The 21585-nt window shown below is 34.5% G+C and overlaps 1 protein-coding gene across 4 annotated transcripts in view; it reads right to left on the bottom strand.

Moving 5' to 3' along the window:
- Positions 1–21585, bottom strand: part of LOC118188646 (lachesin-like) — a 104427-nt gene that overhangs the window by 37382 nt on the left and 45460 nt on the right. For all 4 annotated transcript variants that reach the window (XR_004758141.2, XM_035359137.2, XM_035359135.2 and 1 more), the window contains exons 2-5: positions 21417–21503; positions 9566–9769; positions 1891–2027; positions 1288–1435 (exon numbers count right to left, since the gene is read on the bottom strand). Coding sequence is in view for 3 of the 4 variants with exons in the window: in XM_035359137.2 (XP_035215028.1) it covers positions 1288–1435; positions 1891–2027; positions 9566–9769; positions 21417–21503 (576 nt within the window). In the remaining variant the exon portion in view is untranslated. The remainder of the gene's footprint in view (positions 1–1287; positions 1436–1890; positions 2028–9565; positions 9770–21416; positions 21504–21585) is intronic.

Below are 21585 nucleotides of genomic sequence, written 5' to 3'. Positions count from 1 at the left end.
GCACTGATCTGTTCTATGTTATAGCATAACAAAAAAATTATTCGAGACAGATCATTGGGGAATGAAAATAAAGACTGAATGTTGGGCACGACACAGAACATTGGTTGGTCATTTTAATTTGAACAAGCTTAGACACTGCTTAGACACTACATATGACAAAGTTTTGGATCTACGGTATGGGATTTGAATTATGACAAAATCTTACATTCCTTGATTTCGAGAAATCTCAAAGGCAGAAGCGGTGCATCTGCCTGAAAACGAGATCAGCCCTGAAAACGAGATTAGTATGGATAATATGGATGTTCGATTATTTAAATCTGATTATTTCTATATTTGGAAATGAGTAATTTATGGAATGTTATTTAACCGTCCAAAAATGATAGAAAATGTAATACCTTTATGCAAAAGATATGCAATATTTGGTCTTTGTTTGTAACTACTATGAACCACTGTACCAGACGACTGTGGACTTCGGTGTCCATGATCGCTTTAGAAAACATGATTCTATGTGACATGCAGAACTGGTTTTTACAATAAACGACTTACAGCATTAAACCTTTTGAGATGAAGTTCTGTGAAGTAATCAGTGTTTCTAAGAACGATACTGAATATCACCGACAGTCAATAGATGTTCTGTAATGTAACATAGAAGACCAAAATTTCCATAGAAGACCAAAAATATATGAAACCATATTTGACGACGTCTTAGAGAAATTTCCTTGAATTATCTCAAAAATACTGCTCATTCTCTGAGATGAACGTTTATGAGAAGTAATCGCTATGATAATTCTCACGCCGTTTGAATGAGAATGCTATGAGACTTCTGTGAATATAAAAAAATGTGGAACATTTTTAATACACTTTCTATGAAGTGTTAGGCAGACAAGAAGTTAAAGCACATTATAATAATATTAATAATTCAGTTTGTTAATTTTTTTTAATATATTTCACTTAAATATATACATATAAAGTAAGTGCAATTAGAATAAGAATATGAATTTAATGGAAATAATGGCATTGAATTCAATTAATTATTTTTATAAATCGTAAAGCATAGTAATGCAAAATCAAAGTAATATACTAAATAAATTATTATTAATTATGCATTTTAAATATTTTTGAAAATTATGAATAAAACTCGAAATGAATTCTATGTAAATAAAAGTTTAAATTATTACTAGTAATATATGCTAATTAATGTTCTAGCGAATGCTAGCATACGTTAAATATAAAGACGATTGCAAGAAGTGTTGAAAATAAATAAAATAGTAATTTAATTACACTTACAATGAACCGTGAGGTTAAAAGAGGCTTTTACAGGTTCACCAACCCCATTGTCAGCTGTGCAGACATAAGTGCCAGCGTGATGTGCGTCTGTTGAAGCAATGTGAAGACCAGAACCATGCTGTCTGATACCACTCGGTAGTGATCCATACTAGAATCAAATAATGGGATTTTCTGAGGAGACAGTTTTTTCAAATCATATAATAAACTCTAAAATCATTAGTAGTTTTTGAAGCTTTAAGAGTCAAAGCTAAATTAAAAAGTTTCAAAATTGAATTTGTCATATTTAATATTGAAACAAACATTATTTATTTAAAAAGTAATTAACTTTAAGTTAAATATAATTAAAAGTTCTTTGAATAATTGTGCTCTGTAAATGTCTCAAAGAAATGTAAAGATGCTTCAACTTTCACATGCTTTAGTTAAAAATCACTTTGAATCGTAGCATGATTTATTTTAATGTCATTAGTAATTATTGAAAAAATTATATAAAATACTGAAGTTTCAGTTTGACCATATAAGCTAAAACTGTGTGAAATGCTTATTTTTATATGCCTCGCACTCAAATGGAATTTTGACATAATAAAATAAACAGAGTGGCATTACCAACACATTTCCAATATAATATGTCCAAGTGACCCTTGGAATAGGAGTTCCTTTCGTATTACACCGCATTGTTGCCATCTCCCCCTTCTGTGAGATTACTAACCCATCAGGAGGATCAGGAGAAACAGACGATGGGACTGTAATATGTAAAAAGATATAAATAAATTAAAAAGATAAAAGATAAGTGTATCGAAAGATAAATATAAGAAATGTGTAAAAAGATAAGTGTTTATTTGAATTTATCAAATGCATCCACATAGTAATGTAAAGTTATAAGGTATTTCTCCCGCATTCTTAGCATGGCTTCGTAGTGTATTGGTCAGCTCGCTCCACTCGTATTCGAAAAGTCTGTGGTTCGAGTCCCGGTGAGGGCATTGCTCATTTTTCATCACTCCTGCTCTAAAAAAATACCTAATGCCTCTAGAAAGTACCTAAAGAGAAGATACATGTAAAGTAAACTTGAAACAACATTAACAAAATTATGCATACTAATTCATTCTGCTGTGTTTACATGTACAACTAATGCAGGCGAATCAAAAACTAAATTATAAAGGTCAAGAGTACAGGAATATAAACTGTTTGTTCTACTAGAGTAATTCCAGAGTTATGCATAGTGAGAGTTGCATTGGAAAACAAGAAAGGTAATGATTTACACTTTCTAATTAAGCTTTCTATTAAGCTTTAATTATTATTCTTATTGTCCTTTATTTATCATATTCGCACATGAAGTCAAGATTAATTTCTCAACAGAGCAGTAGACAATGGAATTATATATCTGTATTCAGACTTCTCAAAAAGAATTAATTTCTGCTACTGTTTTGAAACCTTCGCCTCTACAGCATATACCTCGTGGCATTTATGTTTAAGTTTTACTAACGGAATGTTGTTTAAGTTACTGCTTTCCTTTCTGCCTCTTTTCTCCACAAAATTTCCCCAGTTCAGAATTTATGTAGGTTTGAGTGGCAAGCAGTTTTATTATAAAATTTACAAATAAGAGTATGATTAACACATGTATCGCAAAATCACACTTCCTGTAGCCTTGGAAGCATGGAAACATTTTTCTCACCCCTAGGACCGGAAATTCGCCGGAAGATCTCTCAAATTACCAGCTGATTAGTCTACTGTACTAATGCTACGATTGAAAAGGACTTTAATCTCATCATCTGTAATAGACTGATTTTGCACAAATTGCTGATGCCATATTTTGCACAAATCGCTGAGGAACGGCGAGGTCTTTCAACAACTCACCAATTAGTAAGGATTTTAGAATTCATTAGAACAGCAATATACAATAAATCTAATGCAGCTCTCATTATGCTAGACGTTAAAGCCTTTGACCGCGTTTGGCATAAAGGACTTATTCACAGACGACTTATACGGAGGAACCTTCCCTGGGAATTGTTTCTAATTATTGCATCATTTCTTCACAACAGGTCTTCTCAGTGAGACAAGAAAAATGCATCTCTTTTCAGCACCCAGTTTATCACTGGTGTCCCCTAAGGTTCCATCCTTGGGCTTTTCCTCTATTTGATTTATGCAAATGATTTCCCAAACTTTAACCCGCGAGAACACGCGTCGGACCTGCGAGGCCCGGTCGTTACAAAAACGTAATAAAAAAATTTCTCCCTTTGGTGAACTTTTTCGACCTTCTCAGTAGCTGCGTTTAAGGTCATGTACTTGTCATTCACAAGCATTTCCGGAATTTAACCCTTCATCTTTTCTCAGAAACTGAGTAACCGGGCTTCCCAGGCCTGAGGCGCGCGCTCGCATTGTCATTTAAAATCGTGAAAGAGATCAGGCAGTTGCAAAAAGTTATTGCTATTTGAGTTATGACGATGAAATGAAAAGACTACAGAAACTATTAGCCGAAGTTTCGACTGATGAAGATACAACTAAAGAAGAGGACGAAGAAATAGCTGGTGAAAAACAGTTTAGTGATCACCAATCGAATTCTGAAGAGGCATTAGACTCAAGCGATGAATATAGAAATGAATTAAGTAAAATTGTGTCTATCAGCGAATTGTTATCTTTGCAAATATAATGTGACAAAATGGAATAAAAAAGAACCAAGACTTGCTGTGATAACTCTTGCTCACTACATTGTGAGAAAAATTGCTCGAAAATGTTTGTGAAGCAAAATTTGTGTTCTCCCCTATGAATTCTTGGCAACTGCTTATGGATAAAATAATAGTAAAAATTCTAGTAGATTGTGCAAACATTTATATTGAATCCATTGCCGTCAAATTTGGAAGATAGAGAGATGCTCGATCCAAAAGTATTACAGAAATCAGAGCATTTATCGGTCTTCTTTATTTTGGAAGACTCTACAAGGCTTCTCACGTAAATGTTTTCGACCTTCGGGTGACTGACGGAACAGTGCTTGACATTTTTCATCGAACAATGTCTAACAAAGTTTTTTTTATTTCTAATGAGATGTCTGAGATTTGAGGACATCGCTTTTCTAGAAGGGAAATAAATAAACTGGCTCCGATAAGATATGCCTTTGAAAAGTTAGTTGAAAATTGCAAAAAAGTTTACAGTCTTGGCGTAACGGACCGAAAATCACAAATTTGCTGCGCTATGTGCGAGAAAAAATGTTTGTGGTAAAACAGCACGATTATTTGCAAAACAATGTGAAATGTAAGTTTTATTTCGAAATTATTGCTGTAAAAATTTAATATTGCATAAATTAGTACTAAATTTCATTTGCGCTCAAAAAAATCAGTTTAACTTTTGTTATTAATGATAAATAATTTCAGTCTTAAAATTGTTTTAAAATACAATTTTATTAGACCTATTAAATTAAAAGTATATTTTTATATTTTCTCTTTTTTATTATTTAAATGTTTTCTTCTATTACACAAGCAATTTTAATTTTTGTTTTGTTAAGAAAAACGCTTCGGGTCTACGGAGCCCGACGCGCGTCCTCGCGTAGTTAAAAGTAGCGCGCGTCTTTGCGAGTTAAAGACGATCACAGCATCATGACTGCCATCACTACCCATTCGAAAAGCCGAATCAGGTTCTTGTAAAGATCTAGATTCTGGAGAAAGGAAAATTGTGCCAGAATTGGAAAACAAAAATCAGCCCAGAAAACTCTCAAATCTTAGTCATCAAAAAGTATAAAGTTCAAGATAAACTAGACTGTAAAGTATCTCTTTTCAGAAAGCAAGTCCCCCTGGTATATCAAGCTAAATACTTAAGATTTTGGTTCAACATATCATTCGCCTGGTCTATGCACATTAACAATGTACACGAAAAGTCATACGGTATCAGTCGCATATTTTTCCTATTACTCTCAAGTGACTCAGGGCTCAATCTTGCCCGTAAGTTAGGTTTTTATAAGGCTGTTATCCGCCAGATCATTATTTACGCGTCAACAATCTGGGAAAGTGCGAAAAAAGTGAACTAAAGAAGTTGCAAGTCCTGCAAAATACGTTGTTGCACATTATCAGTGGTGCACCTTACTTCATATGAAATGAAAATTTGCACCATGTTTTGAAAAATGCCAGGATAAAGGGAGAGATAAAGAAGCTTAATGTGAACTTTTAAATCACAAGGCAGCAGCCAATACTACTGCAAACTTCACTGCATTCTAAATTATGAAACCTTATCAGGATTTGTGTTCCTCCTTACTTGCTTTGGAAACATTAACTGTCCTGATTCGGAACAGGGAGCTTACTGAAGCTATGTTCAATAAATTGTGAAGTAGACAATACACACAGGAAGGGTATACGAAACCCTTTATTTTTCTCTCTTTACAATGATTTCCGGAACTTCGGAATACAGAGACCAACCACTTGTGGTCTGAACGTAAGAATATAAAAAATATTAACTAAAACTCTAACTAAACTAACTTTGGATTAATAAACAAGTGCCTAACTCCAAGATTGGCCGTATATTAACAAAAAGCCGTATGTAGTACAGAGAACTGCTAACACTACGATACGTTTAAAATTACCACGAGGATTAAACCTCTGGTCTTGAAGGCAACCAGCAACTGAGTAAAACTACTATGACAAGCGGCCTGCTTCTAATAGCTCCTTCCTCTCTCTTGCTTGGCAAAAAGCCACAACTTAAGTACTTGGCGTTAGCAAGACAAATTTGCATAAATAAGTTAAAGTTTTTAATTCTGGCCGGAAGTAGAAAATAAGAAGTGATAGTAAAGATTTAACATAAAATAAACGTTAGTAAAACTTAAGATCCTTACAACCTTAGTGGGCACTTTTCACTTTTTTCATTCGTCCATATGCTGCATATCTTCTAAAACAAGAAGGTTTTGTCGCCTAACTTGAGATTTCACCTCTCACCTACACATAGCCGAACTTCTCTTACACTTTATGATGTAAATTCTTAAATACTTACTGCATGTTTTGCTTTCCCGTTTACTGGCTTGATTAGACACCGCCACCCGGAAGCTGACGTTACTCTCAAAGTTAGCAACATTCATATTCTCTGCCGCCTACCTCAATATTGTTCTAGTGCGATAGATGGCACAAAATGCGTGACGATTCTAGCTGCTACAAAGGCAAAGCATGTCTCCTCTTTTACTCAGGCAAGGCCTTCTAGCGAAAGACACATTTTATGTACCGTTCATTCTAAGGCTCCGTAAGGAACTCTGTAATTACTCTGGGAAATACTACTTAGCCCAGTAAAACAATGTAATATCGCCGTATAAAGAAGAGTGTGACAGTTTTGCTTGCGGTTCGCAGCTTTGCCGATTGAAGGAAGAGTGTGTTCTCTACTTTAATGCTGGTCTTCCTGCGTATTTTGTAGGCTGAAGTTAGACACTATCTTGGTGAGCCGTGTGTTCGAATTTCTGTCGCGGTCTAGACTAAGATTGTCTCTTCCCAAGTTAAATTAAATTTATTGAATTACCATTAATTTTGAAAGGAACTTTGACGTTAAACCAATTCCAGTTTGGCTGGAAAATTTATGCTTTACAATTTAATTACTCACAGTTGGTGAAATACAGCAAACTTGAAGTGTTTTAATTCTGCGTCTGTTTATTTGACGTTGGACAGTCTGGTGATAAAGCATCACCTCGCAGAACATACGAGTACATAGCACATTAATGTTGTTTTGTTGACCTAGCCAAGTTATATAAAACCCCTAGCAGGTGGTACAACCTAATATGTCTAATCAAAAAGTAAACCTACGGATTTAGACATAGGGAAGGGTGTCAAAAGTATTAGATTATTTCATGCTATTAAAAGACTGTTAACATCTTAAAGCCAATGAATAACAATCTCGTACTACCTTTTGATTATCCACTCATTTATTTTTTTTCTACATTCGGTAGACCTAAAACTATTTGATACGTTTTATAGTATGCATTAAATAATGGTTTGACGACAATAAACAGCCCCCGCTGGCGATTATTGCACACTTTTTTTTAATGCACATAAATTGAGACAACATTTAACCGCCATTTTGTTGAATAGCTCAGTAAGTCAGCTGTAAAAATATAAATATGGGTTATATAAATATTGACCCTTTTTCCTGTTTCTTATAATATGCTTCTTTTTATTATTATTTGTGAAGAGAACTCTTTCGCCATTGAGTCGGTGAGTTTTCGGAGTTCGGACAACCAGAAAATACCCTCAGAAGATAATATCGCACAGACTGCATAGTTAACTCTTACACTTTCCGTTGCGGTCTCATCTAGAATGGCATAAACATTCTGCGTAAGGTAATAATTCTAAATTGTCCATTGAAGAGAAGACAGAGTGCTTTCCTCAGTTGGATAATTTATCCAGGTATTTTTTCATTTAAATTATTGTGAATTTTGTTGTTTGCGACTGTTGCTGCATGCGTTCTTGTGCCTCACGTTCCCAACGTGTTCTGTGTGAAAACAGTTTGGCGAATGTTAGCAATCTGCCACTTTCACATGCTGTTGGGTTTCAGTGTAAAAGGTATGCATCTCACTTAATGCATCTTATAAAACTAAGATGCTTTTTTTAGAACGTCAAATTGGAGCCTCAAGTTGGGCAAAAATTCCAAACAAGTATCCAAGGAAAAAACGAACATCTTCGACTATTGCAAAGGTACGTTGTTTAATGTTAAAAGAAAATCCTCCTAGTCAAAGGACAGTTGCAAAATCATTAAAATGCTCGGTGTCCACTGTAAACAAAATGATAAACGTGGATTTAAATCTTAAGAAAGCGAAAAAACGCAATGTGCATCGTCTTCTTCCAAAACATATCGCTCAACGCAGGACACGCTGCAGAATTCTATATGAGAAACACTTACCCAAAGAAAAATGGAAAACGATTGTCACCATAGATGAAGCATGGGTGTATTTAAATGATTGTAACAAAAAAAGAGCCATTTATTATCATAAAAGGGGAGAAAAAAATTTATGTACATGGTTCAAAGAATCGAAAGAAAGTTTTTCTAAGGGATTCATGATTGTTGCTGATTTTTCTTATAATGGCAAGTTAAAAATAAAGAGAGTGCAAAAAAATGTCAAGATTACCTCCAAATACTATCAGGAACATATTTTATTGACAAATTTTCTGAATGAAATACCATCGCTTTACCCACAGTGCCATCAATCTGTGAGACTCCATCAGGACGAAATGGAACAAAAAACTGGTATCAAGGCCATACCCTTCATTGATATCCCTACTAAATCTCCCGATGTGTCACCTATGGATTTTTGTGCTTTCGGACTTTTAAAAACTGCATTATCCAAACGTTGTCCCAAAACCCTAACAGGACTCTGGAAAGCTGTTCGGGAGGAATGGGATAGAATACCTCTTCTGCCACTTCAAAAGGCATTATTATCCTGGAAATTGCGGTGTCGAAAGATAGTTCAGAATAAGGGATGTCAAATAGAACATTTAAAACACAAGAATTTAATGTAATTTAGTTTTGTGAATACAATATACATCGTCTAAAAATGTGTGAACAGCCTCTGTATTATCCAATTTACTCATTTAATTATAATAAGCATTGTTATCATTATCCATTACATTATTTAATAAAATATATTAAATAATTAACAGTACATTACTTTCTAATAGCTATTTCTGATCGGAATTTTTTCTAAATTTTACATACAAAATATCTAAGAATAAAATTTTACATATTCTAATTTTTAATCACAAAGTAATAAAATTATAGATTTAATAAAAAAAATTAAATCGTTTTTTTTCTTAAGTACGAAATATGTTACTATAGAGAAATATGTTAATTTTACCTAACTTTAAAGCTTTTCTTATATTTAATAGCAAATAAAAACAATGTAAAATGACACAAATCTTATTAAATATGAATTTTTTAATATCGGAAAAAATATAAGGAGAAAATAAACATATAAATTTAAAGAAGACTTTTGGCCTAATTTAAAGACAAAATTTTCATTTCTCAATCTGTTTAATTTTATAATATAAATATCTCTTAAGCGTTTCCATAACCGTTAAAAAACTGAATATATCTGTCAGTTTTCCTTATCTATTGCTTTCTGTATTATATTTATCTTTAAAAAACTAATAAACCACGTAATATACAAAATTTTATCTTCAATAAGTTAACTTCCTCTCTTGCTTAATGTACCTATAAACAAACTAATTCTCTCGAGAATCTAATTCAACGTTTACTATATCCTACTATTTTGCAAAGAAAATATTGGAAAATATAAGAACATTTCTATTGCCTTTACTGTACAACTTACCTGAAACATGAACCTGATGAGTAACATCCACAAAAGGGTGATTACTGATTTGACAAATATATTCTCCAGCATCTTCTGGTTCAACATTTTCTATGAGTAAAGAAGACTGATTGACCAAACTGAATTTGGGGGACTTGAATACAGTGATTGCCCCAGAAAACAAAAGTGTAGTTGGTTGTTGTTTCCACACCCGAACGTTGCGACCTGGTGAAAGTTAAAAAAAAAATGGTCACTTTTAAATCACTATTTTAATCATAGTTGTTACTCCGTACATTCATTATATTACTTTTGTTTTGGCTTTTAAAGTCAAAATATTAGTTTGTAATAAAATGTACTAGCCAATAACATCAGACATCTCCCTTTTTAGAACTTAGGAATAATTCTCTAACGAGACGGCAATTTTTAAATTGAATTATCACTCACAGAAAAAAACTACATCAAGTAAGAATGTTTGCGATAAGACGAAACTTGACTTGGAGATAAAGGAGCTTGTTGGCTTGTTCTAAAAAAATATTGAATCCAAACAGTTGTATCTCTTCAGGGTCAAATTTCCAAAATGATCACTGTGTAGCAAAACCTTCATTTTGTGGGACACAATCAATAACAGCACAAAATTCGAGCAGTCAATTCAGTGACTGCATGAATTTTGTGCTGTAGTGAAAACGTTGAAGAGTAGTCATTCGATGAGTAAAAGTGCTACATAGATTCTAGATTAGCGAGGCATCTGAAGATTCTGGCGTTCAAATATTTTCTAGGGTATTTGCAAGGAATGGCTTGATGATACAAGCTGCGAGGTGTTCAACTGGAAAATGAAGCCTTAAGCTATGTCAATAAAATTCAGTTATTCAAAGCCTGCAGCATTTGCGCAGGTATATTCAATCATGTGCATATGCGATTAGGTATTTTATTCATTATGCATATTAAATGTTAATGGCTAACTACACAGATGGTATTCCAAACTATGTTTTACCGCTAACAAGATGTGTGACACTGAATAGTGGCAGATTAATCAAATGGATTGCCACATAGCCATCTGACACAGTAATCACACATGCTCTGATATAATTAAAGTGAAAAACATGTGTGAATCTGATATAATTAACGAGAAATTGCCATTTTTCACTTTAGACAGTCTACATCAGGGTTTCTTAAACTGTGGGTCGCGACTCCCACGGAGGTCGCGGGATCTTCAGCAGGGCGTCGCCAAAAATTTTAGCGGTTTTGATATTTCTTATTATAATAATTTTACAATTACCAAATATTTTTACACACTGTATCTGAAAGTAAATAAAAATAAGGCAGTACAAACAAAGAAAGACAACGAAAACGTATCGACGCACTCTTTTTATAATATAAACGTTCATTTCCTTGCTCTGCACGTGACGTTGTCATTTCGTCTGTTACTTATTTATTTAAAGTTTTCACATTATTCTATGTCTTAAAATTAGAAATTAAAGTTATTAACCTAAAACTGCAATAGTATATTACAGTACAAGTGAAAAATTACAGTTTCACTCACGAGTATATCGGATTTGCGCAATACTTCCGGGGACACACAAAATTTTGTAAATACTATGGGTTAATGGGGGGTCGCGAAACAATCTCAGTGATAGAAAGGAGTCGCGACTGGAAAACGTTTAAGAAACCCTGGTCTACATCATTCAAAAGAAACCATTTGCGTCTGCAATGGATTATAATGCTCTTCCCATATACCCTGAAAACTTTTAGATTAATATACCTGTAGGACAGCTATTGTATGACTGCTTAGTACATCGATTTGAGAGTTCTAGCGTTGTTTCAATGCTCCAATCCCAGCATGACATTTTTTATTTCCTTTTTTAACTGGAGTTTTCATATTCAATTGAGTGGCATTTTCTCTGTGATTCACAGGATGATGAAACAAAATGAATATGTTTGTAACAATATTTTGTAAGTTAAACAAAATTCAACAAAGTATTTATGCCTTAGAAATTATGTACATTGCGAAAAAAAAAGACAGTTCTATATCTCCCGTTCTATTGGGCCGATTGACAAAATTCAAATTGCGTTTTTTTCATGTCTCGAAAGCTCTACTTAGGATATGTATTAGATTTATATATAGCATTGTCCTAATATAAGTATTTTGACACAAAATCGGACTTTTTCTGAAATAAAATGCCAATTTTTTTCTAGATTTCAATTCTATGACTCAAATCATGCCAAACTGCTAAGTTTTGTAAAAATCGCACGAGTAGTTTTTAAAAAATTAATTCTCAAAATTTTAGCTCCTCAATATTAATTGAAAATTGTATATATTTATTCATCTCTCATTTTATTAAACTTGATTCCTCCTTTCACATTTCGAAAGCTAGGTTCATCCCAAATAAAATTCGCCTATTTTTTATGATTTATTTTTAAAATTTGTATTTTTAAATAATTTTCGTAAATTTATCGAAAGCAAATTTATGTTATAACCTATAAAAGTTTTACCATCATCTTAAAGCTCATGTATTTCTAAGCATACCTTATAAAAATTAAAGCTTTTTATTTAAAATTTTGCCATTTATTATCATTTTGCCATTTATTTCAGATTTTGTTCGTAGTGATAGTATTTATGTCGCTAAAAGGTACGAGCCAACTGAGTATATTGCGAACTTTGGTATGATATCTGCCAGCTCATTTCCTTTTATTCCTACATGGTCCTGAACTCGGCACTAAAGAACCTGTATTCTTGGTTCTTCAAATTTATATATTCTCGTAAAACTTCAAGAATCACAAGGTTCTGGGTACCCGAAAATATTTCAAAAACTTTTAAATCACTACGCGAGTTAGTATAAATAACAAATTTTTTCTGGTAAAGTTTAGATATAAAATGTTGAGCATGATACGCAACAGTTAATTCAGCAAAGAGTAGTGAGCAGGCCTCATTCAACCGCTTATCTTTTATATGGTCCCAAAAAACTAACGATTTTCCCACACGACTATCTGTATTGGATCCATCAGGGAAAATGGGACTATTACTGCTGTATTTATATCTATGCTATTAGAAATGTGGCTTATATATGACCTCGCTAATATTTATTTTGTCAAAATCATCAAAAATATTCAACACTTGAATTTGAGCATTTTCCCAAGGCGGAATTTCAAAATAATTTATAGTTTGGACATTCGCCTGGAGCACGTAGTATTTTTCCATAAGGAGCTGAACTCTTATATAGGCATACAAGAAGGCCGTACATTAAATAACAAGTTATAGCGAGTATGTTACACATCAGGTCGACAAGGACGATGGGGGTGTGACATAACGTTGTGTGACATAATGTTGTTCGTGACTTAGTTGAAGGGAAGATTCAAACAGTAGCCATATAGATTCTGGGCAGGACATTTTCTAAAGGCCATAGAACAAATCAGCAACCCTGATCATGAATCGGATCTATTTTCGATAAAACCGAAGACCACGCTGATCATTAGACTTCTGAGCCATAATCCAATCTAGAGCGGACCAACTCTCTGAAGATGTGAAGCAATGAGCCTCCCAGATGGCTCATTGCTTCACATCTTCAGAGAGCTTCAGAGAGATCCTCCTCCGTTCTATCCACCAAGAGGTGTTCGCCAGGACTATTAAAAAATTAAGCATTTTGAAATACTTTTTCAAGCACATGACATGTGGAACGAAGGTTAATTTTCGATCTAACATCACTCCAAGACACTTCACTTCCCGTACTGGAATCTTACGACTTCAATCAAACACTCTTCAAGATGAACCTTAGGCACAGGATGGAGGTTTCGCTTTCGGCAAAAATGCATGAAAACAGTCTTCTGTTTAGGGAAAACAAATCCACGACTGTCCGACCACTTCTGTAACTTGTTCAGAATGATCTACAATTTTCTTGCAACGTACATCATATCTACACCTTGGCAGCTTATCTGAAGGTCATCAACATACAGTGACCTTCAAAGAGTAGGAGGAAGCTCTATTAAGGCAGAATTTATTTTTGGACTGAATAGAGTAAAATTCGGAACACAGCCTTGAGGCACACCTCTTCTTGTTCAGAAAAAAAAATGTCGAAACATAGCCAATCATTACTTGAAAAGTACGGTAGATCGCCGCGCAAACCACAAAAAAGAAGATCCTGCAAAATACCGTATCTGCGTGTATGCCTTTTCGATGTCAAAGAAGAAAGAAACTAAGTGGTTTCTCTTGACAAAAGCTTTACGAATTGAGGTTTCTAAAAGAAGCATATTATCGATGGTCGCTCTGCCTTTATGAAACTGATTATGATATGGTGCGATTGCATTGTTTTTGTAAGTAATAGTTTACCATTTTTTCAAACAATCTTTACACGCAACTCGTACGTGCAATGGGCCGATAGTGAGAGGAACCCTTCGGTTCTTTCTCTGGTTTAGTTATTAAAATGACAACAGCTTTTTTCATGCACTGGGAAAGATATACTACTTCCGCACTCGACTGTATAGAGCAAGAAAGACATTCAATGACTTAACGGAGAGATGCTTTAGCATGTCATAAATTACACCGCTTAGACCCGGAGTAGACCTATGTGTCTCCACAATCCGCTTTTCAACTCAAGTATTGTAAAGTTGCTGTTATAAGGTTCCGTGTAGGAAGAGTTGAAAGCAATGTGGATTTTCTCTAGGTGACGCTTGTCAGAAAGAAATGCTGTCACTGGAAACTATAGCAAATGCCTCGCTAGCTGTATATGTAATTTCTTCTATTTCACTACTCACTCGGTTATCATTTTCCAGGAAGGAAAGAGCCCACCAGCGGCCGAAAGCTTAAATTGCTGAACACTGGTTGTTCCGATCTGGATTATATTCCAGGAAAATGGGTTGGCTGTTTGAGCGTTTTCGTTTTTTTCCCCATGTGTAACGTGTATACGAGGTCAGTTCCCTTTAAAAAATCAGCCACGGATGCATCCTTCCCCTTAGTTACATAGCCTTAGCGCGTTTTTCCATAATCAACTAAACCAAACCAGAAAGGAATTTGAATGGTCTTTATGTATTCTGCATGCTTTTTTAACTCTCTTCCAAACTCTTTTAGTTAGTATAGGCGATGTTATTGATGATACACATGATATCCATGAATCCCTTTGGTTTCGAGATCTTACTTTCCTTGCGTTTGCTTTGGTTTTTTTAAACACCATAAGGTTTGACAAGGTGGGATACAAACGAAAAATTCCCCAAACTTTTCTCCATTCTGCCAGAGCTTCTTTGCATTTACGATTCCACCATGGTTTGGAATATTTTAGAAGTTTCGTTGGTGTCACCAGAGTGAAGACTGTATCTGCATGAACAATGAAATCAGTGACAGATTTCCTAGCATCATCGACAAGCACATCTTATACCCTTTCTTCTGTGATCTCTGCAAAAGATAAAAAGAGTTCCCAGTTTGCCTTATTAAGTGCGAAACGAGGGGATCCTTGCCATTGCCATATTCTTTCTTGTGCAAGAGACACGGAAATAGGAAAGTGACCATTATTGTAAAGATTCATTTCCAACACTAAATATACAGAATGGCAGCAGAGATGGCGAACAGATAGCAAGAGTGAAGAACATGAAATGCCATTTAAGGCTCTTGGAAGTAGGTAACTTGTCCATTATTGAGGAGACAAAGGCCGTGATCTTCGATAATTTGCTCAATTTGTCTGCTTCAGTTATTTGTATCCACTACCCCCACACAGCGAGCTATGACCGTTAAAGTTCCCTATCATGATTAAGGGTTTAAGCAGCTGCTCAATTAGATCTTCTAAATTTTGCTGATCGATGTTGTGATTTGTAGGCATATAAGGAAAACAATTTGAAACTAAACTTCATATATTTATTTAGACAGCAACAGCTTGGAAGTTTGTGATTAAAGAAATCAAATAGGAACGGTAGTCAAGTGAGGTGAGGAGATTTACATGTCCAGTAACGCGAACATCTCCCACTTTTCCTAGCGAGCGAATATCGCCGAAGCTTCGCTTGTTCTTCCCAGTTTTAGCCTTACTTCCTGAATCCCCAAGTACGCTGGTTGATATACATCAATCAACTGTTTAATGTTAATAAGATTTTGTTGGAAACCGCAACAATTCCATCATACAAGGATGGCCCATTATGAGTGATAAAATACCCATTTTAGCCGCTATCGAATGCAATTTAACTACGTTTTTACGTGACATCTGTATGTAAGGACAGAATAAATAACTCTACTTCCCAAACGGATTATAAAATTGATTTAAAATGATTCAGAAGAGATTTTTTTCAAGCAGAACTTTGGAATTTTGTATATACGACTGCTATAACACGTAGTTATGAACCGTCCTTTTTCGTTGAAATCAGACTCACCAGAAGTATATAAATAATATTTATATGTACTATCTCTGTTACTCGGCTTCTTGAGCTCAGTTTTTATTTTATTATTATAAAATGGTAAATTGCACATTTTTTGTTTTCAGAATGATTGAATTATATTGCTCTTATCTTCTGGTTAAGGTTTTTATGACTAGTTAATATGCATACAATAGGTGTAGAATTATCAACAATTTAAAAGTTGTTTAAGTGCTAATTTTTTGCACCATCCCAGCTATATTTGTTTACATTTGAAACTTAGCAAAATAGTAAATTAAGCCAGTTTCTGCACCTTCAGTGTCTTTTTGCGGAGTTGGACTAAAAGTAAACTTTCAGTTTTGTGCACTGCTGGCCGAATTGCTTGATTTTTGCGTAGAAACTCTAATTTAATTGTAAAAAATTGTTTTTTTTAATTGGTTCAACTATATTTGATGTTTTATTTTTTTAAATATTTTTTAATTTTTAATGAAGATATTTTGAAGTTTTATGAATTTTTGCCTTGCCGCGTAGGAAGAACTGAATTAGTTGAATGAAAAATATGTCTCTTATGAATTTCGAGGAAATAAGTTTAAATAAAATGCAGCAAAAAATGCGTATAGTTTAATACACGCATATGTACAGGGAGGTCATGTAGTGACCGCATCAGATGTTTTCCTTTGGTATTTCAGTTTGATTATCTTTTATTTGTTTATTATACCGTATTTTAATTATTGATAGTTTTGATTATAGTGCTACGATTTGTTGCTGTTTTTGATTTGGCTGTTTATTTTGTACGTATATTGTTGTTTGTGTGTCTAATGATTTTAAAGCATTTGCGTAGGATAAATTTTTCCGTGGCTATGTCTCTGCTACTGACCTACTACCTTCAACATACGAAATATTCTTCCTAACTTTTGTCACTTGAATCTCCTATTTCGCCTTCCATTTTGAGCATATTCTAGAAAATGCTGTGCGCTCTTTGCAGTTGGCACTACAATTATCGCTGTCATAGTCTTCCACAGAGCAACATGCACATGTGACTTTGATACGGCAGGACATTTTCGAGTAGCCGAAACGCTGCTACTGAAAGCAATGTAAGAGGTTTGGTACGTAAGGTCTTATGACCCAGTGTAAATACTCGGCTTAATACTTTTCCACAAATCAGGCGAACTGGAGGTCAAGGTAAGTGTTCCGTGTTTATCAACTGATCTTCTCTGCGCAGCTTAATTTGCCTAGTAGCACAGACATTCTAGTCTCGGCTCAGGCAAACTCGATGAGTTTATCGCAAAGAGGGTTCCCGCGTTACGACGCTATCCCGGCATAAGAGGTGTGCGATTTTCGAGTCTTTGAGCGTCGAACAGTTGTATAGAAAATTCAAAAGCACAATGAGTTCGTAACAAGAACCGATGATTGAGTCCAGAAGAAACACCAGTAGCTGATATGCCTTAGACGGAGATAAGTGTGCAATGGCATAAGTAAAAAGAAATTGCCTATCGCTAGTCTGAATAGAAGTCCATGTGACCACTCATCATAAGTACAAATATATAAACATAAATACATAACATTTCCATAAGTAATTAAAAATACATTATAAGAGAAAATACATAAATACATAAAGAGAGAAATATGTACACTATATACAGACATTTAAGCAGGCGGCGAGTCAATTCAAAACACTAGTAAGGGAGAGTGTTTAATTAAGTAAATTATAAAGATTGCATTAATTTAGGTATCTTAGTACCGCAAGTGGCCGTTTGCTGTTTACATCAAGTGTATAATCATATTGAGGCACAGGTATGGAACTATTGTTTACATTAGGAATATTATAGAAACATTTGTCAGCAAGGAGTGCGAAATAATTTGAGATAGTTGGAATTTCCAACTCCTCATGTATGGCCGTATTTCTGATGAACCAACGGCTTCTGGATAGTTGTCGGACAGCTTAGAGAGTATTTCCTTTTCAACGAATAGGAGGTCAATCTCTGAAATAACACCTTGACGAAAATTTAAAGTTTGTGCTCCAAGACAACTAGGTCAACTACCCTAACCTTCCTTAATCGAAGGATTTTACGGATAGATACGGTGGAGAAGATGTATCAACAAGAAGATAGCCAGACCTCAGCAAACTGATATTCTTGGGTTCACCTATACAAGACTGTAGATTCTTCAGAACGAGGAAAGGTTGCATTTTCAGCAGATGGCCCGTTGAGTTATTAATAACCAGAAATGTAGGTGTTATTATATTATCATCTGCTTTTACACATGCTTGGCCATTTTTTTGGAATATTGTTTGTAGTACTCGATATATTTAAAGTGGCCATATCTGAAGATTAAGAAAGATACGGGTTCGGCATCTCCATCCACCACAGACTCCAACACATTGACGCAGATTCCTGCTCCAGCGTTAGCCGGGTCTATAGGCAATCTGTAATCCCACATTCAGCTTTCCCGAGAGTTTATCTCCAAGCCACTGACACTAAGGGCAAGTGATTAGCCGACTAATACTAGCAAGACACCTAAGTGCCTTCCGTTTCAGTCTAAAAAAGGCCAAAGCAATGTGTTGGGATAGTACCTCACCTCTCTACTACCAGGATCCTCCTTTCCAGCCTTACGTATCGCAGTGCAAGCAAATGCGTAGAAGGTTTTTTTGCCATGAGAAACTAGAAACAAAGGGATGCAACAACGTCTCATTTTGAGCCCCTTCTAAAAGGAAAACCGCAAAAAAGGAAGAAATATAAAAAAGAACATACAAGGAGAATTGGTAAGGAAAGGAGAGAAGAATCACTAGGGCTCTAGGATCGTAAACACGTCTCAACAAGACAGTAACACCTTGAAGGCTAGGGCACCTTGCCACACCTGCACTGCCAAAGAGTGAGCCCCTAAGGGCTCTTTTCTCAGGATAAGTTTAATTAAATTAATAAAAATTTATTCTTCCTTGTTTGTCGAAACACAAATGTTTGTTCTTGCGTTTCTATTTCTCTTTTCAGAATTTTAAGTGGCTATATTACTTTCTAAGAATAATTTTTTCATGTTGTCTATAAGTTTCTTGATCAACAGGAAAAGCAAACTTGCATATGAATTTAGTTCAACAGCAAGAGTTTCTGAACCGCATGCTTGGAATTTTTTATGCATCGAATAGCCTCTAGTAGTTGTTTCAAATGGAAGGCCTTTAAATTAACAGTATTTAAAGGTAATAAATAATGAACATGGGATCTTACAACAATATCTTCTTTTCTATACAGTTTGTAACCAGTTCCGTTGTGCTAGATCATAATTATTTTCTAATACCAGTACCCCCTTGAATACTATTTAAGAGTGGTCCTTTTAAGAAAGCTTTAACATAATCATGTTTATGGCCTTTAGGTAAACATTAATTGTTAGGAAAACCCATTCTCAAGTTGTACTCAGAATTTCTGGAATTTTCTGAAATCGCCTTTGTAAGGTACTACGTGTAATTTCAGCAAACTTACTCGGCGCTTCTGTTGTTCACTACTTGAAATAAGTGAAGATTTATCTCACTTATTTCAAATAGTGAACTGTCTGATTCTCATATCTCTCTGATTCGATTTCGAGACCCTTTAATTAAATTAATTAATTAATCCTTTAAATAAATGAATCAAATTCTCAGTTTCCAGATCTAATTTAAATAAAAGTTCTGCTTTCTCTTGTAGAATTATCTCGCATTCCTCTAACTTTTTTATATCTACGGTTTTTTCTTCTAATAATTCACATGTTCTATTAATTAGTTGTATCGTTAATCTCCTTAATATTTTGCTGTTCGCCTGCCCTAATCTAAACTTTCTCAGTATTTTCATCCACGATTAATAAATAACAATATAAATTCTACACTTAAAATTTGATGCTATTTTCATAAGTATGAATATTCTAAACTAAACTAAACTCGGCGGCACAAACAGCCCTGTCCGGCAGTGCCCAGATATCTGCTTTCTAGACCGCGGGTTCTGGGGTGCTTGTGCATCTTTTATGGACAAGAGGTCAGCTTGTCGCAGGATTCCCGGTGTTTGGTCCGCAAGCGAACTTGATACTCATTTTATCGACCCCTCAAGGAATAAAAGGCTGAGTCAACCTTGCCCAGCCCAGGGATCGAACCCCGGACCTGTGGTGCTATTGCGCGACGCGTTAGCCATTGCGCCACCGCACCTCCATGAATATCCTAACAGTTCAAAAATAAAATTCATATGTGTTCAGATTTTGAAGCGAAATTTATTTCCTTCATAAAATCTGCAGCTCGGAGGGACCAGTTTATTACAAGCAGAATCGCATCATATTCTTACTCAGGAAAACTCAAGCTTTCTTCAAATTCATAGTTCAAAATTGCTTGTTTGTCTACCTACTACTCTGTTTCCTTGAATCTCATCTTCTTTGCTCTGTTGTCTTACTAAGTATGGAATAACTAAGTTTCATCATCATCACAAGTAAATCTGATTCTGTTGACGTTTTCTACATCTTTATTTAATCTAAATCTAATATTAATACGAAACGCACAAATTAACGTCAGGGCATCGGCATCTATTCCGACACTCTGTCTGATCAAAGTTTGTTTTCATTCGCAATGATACCTTTACATAAATGCAAAATATCTAATTCACAAGAAAACATTTGTGATAATCTGATAAATTTTTAAATGATTGTTCCCTCATCAGTTAAGAATTTCTCAAAAGAGTTGGCTTTATAAATTATAACTGCACTAGCTCTGCGAACTTTCTGTGGAGAACATTGGAATATTAAGCAATTAGTTAATACAAACTCAGTTTTAAAAATTTTGTAATTAAGACTTTGTTTCTATATGTGACTTTATTAATCTCTTCTCCTGGTACCCAGAAATTGTTATTTGAGTACCATCTTAGTTTTATACTTTAAAACAGTACACGTGGCTTGTGAGGCTTAACATTTGCAATTTTTATTTTTATTTATTGCTTTAAATAGGAAATCGGTAAAATTATTTATTGCAACTCTAAAAATTCCATTAATTTTCTGTGACTCTCCTCCATTCTCTCTCTCGCTTTTCGTATTATAGTCATGTATAATATCGCAAATGCACAAGCTCTTTTTAAGCTTTCAGAATTAATTTGTTCAGTTCAGTTAAACATATTACGGCTTTTCAATACACTGTTGCTCTGCCGATAATATTCAACGTACATGACCTGGCAAATGTGGATTTTTTTATTATTGAAACTATATTGTACATTTTTCTTTTTTAGGAGAAGAATGTGGTTATTTATCGAGCAATACAGAAAACAAAATTGTTGCCTATCGTATGAATGTATCGTTGAATATTGTTCAGTATATTAGTATGGTTGCATACTCCCAGTAAATGACTCTGTTTAAAAGACGTCAGTAGAAAGAACAGAGCAGTGAGCGGGAAGTAACGTGAGAGAGTGTCATGGTGACATGTTCAATCTCCCAGCAGTGTTGCTGAATGTAAATTCGCAAATATTATATTGCATTACTAAATTTAAATTAAAGAAATAATACAGTGTAGTTAATCTAAAGAGTCACGTTAGTTAAACCACTTAATAGTACTTACCGATATTCAGAACATTGCAAGGCAATACAATAGAATCTCCTTGGATTACATTTACGTGGCTTGGGGTAGAAAGCATAACAGGTCCTTCTGAAAAAATTTAAAGTTTAAAAAATGTTATCCAATTTTCTTAAATGAAGGAATCATAAAATATTCAAAAATTGTATCTTTT

The sequence above is a fragment of the Stegodyphus dumicola genome, chromosome 5 (genome assembly GCF_044657685.1).
Source record: "Stegodyphus dumicola isolate Sdum_Otavi_A_Nest chromosome 5, ASM4465768v1".
In the NCBI taxonomy this organism is placed as follows: domain Eukaryota; kingdom Metazoa; phylum Arthropoda; class Arachnida; order Araneae; family Eresidae; genus Stegodyphus; species Stegodyphus dumicola.
This window is presented reverse-complemented; position numbering and strand designations above follow the sequence as displayed.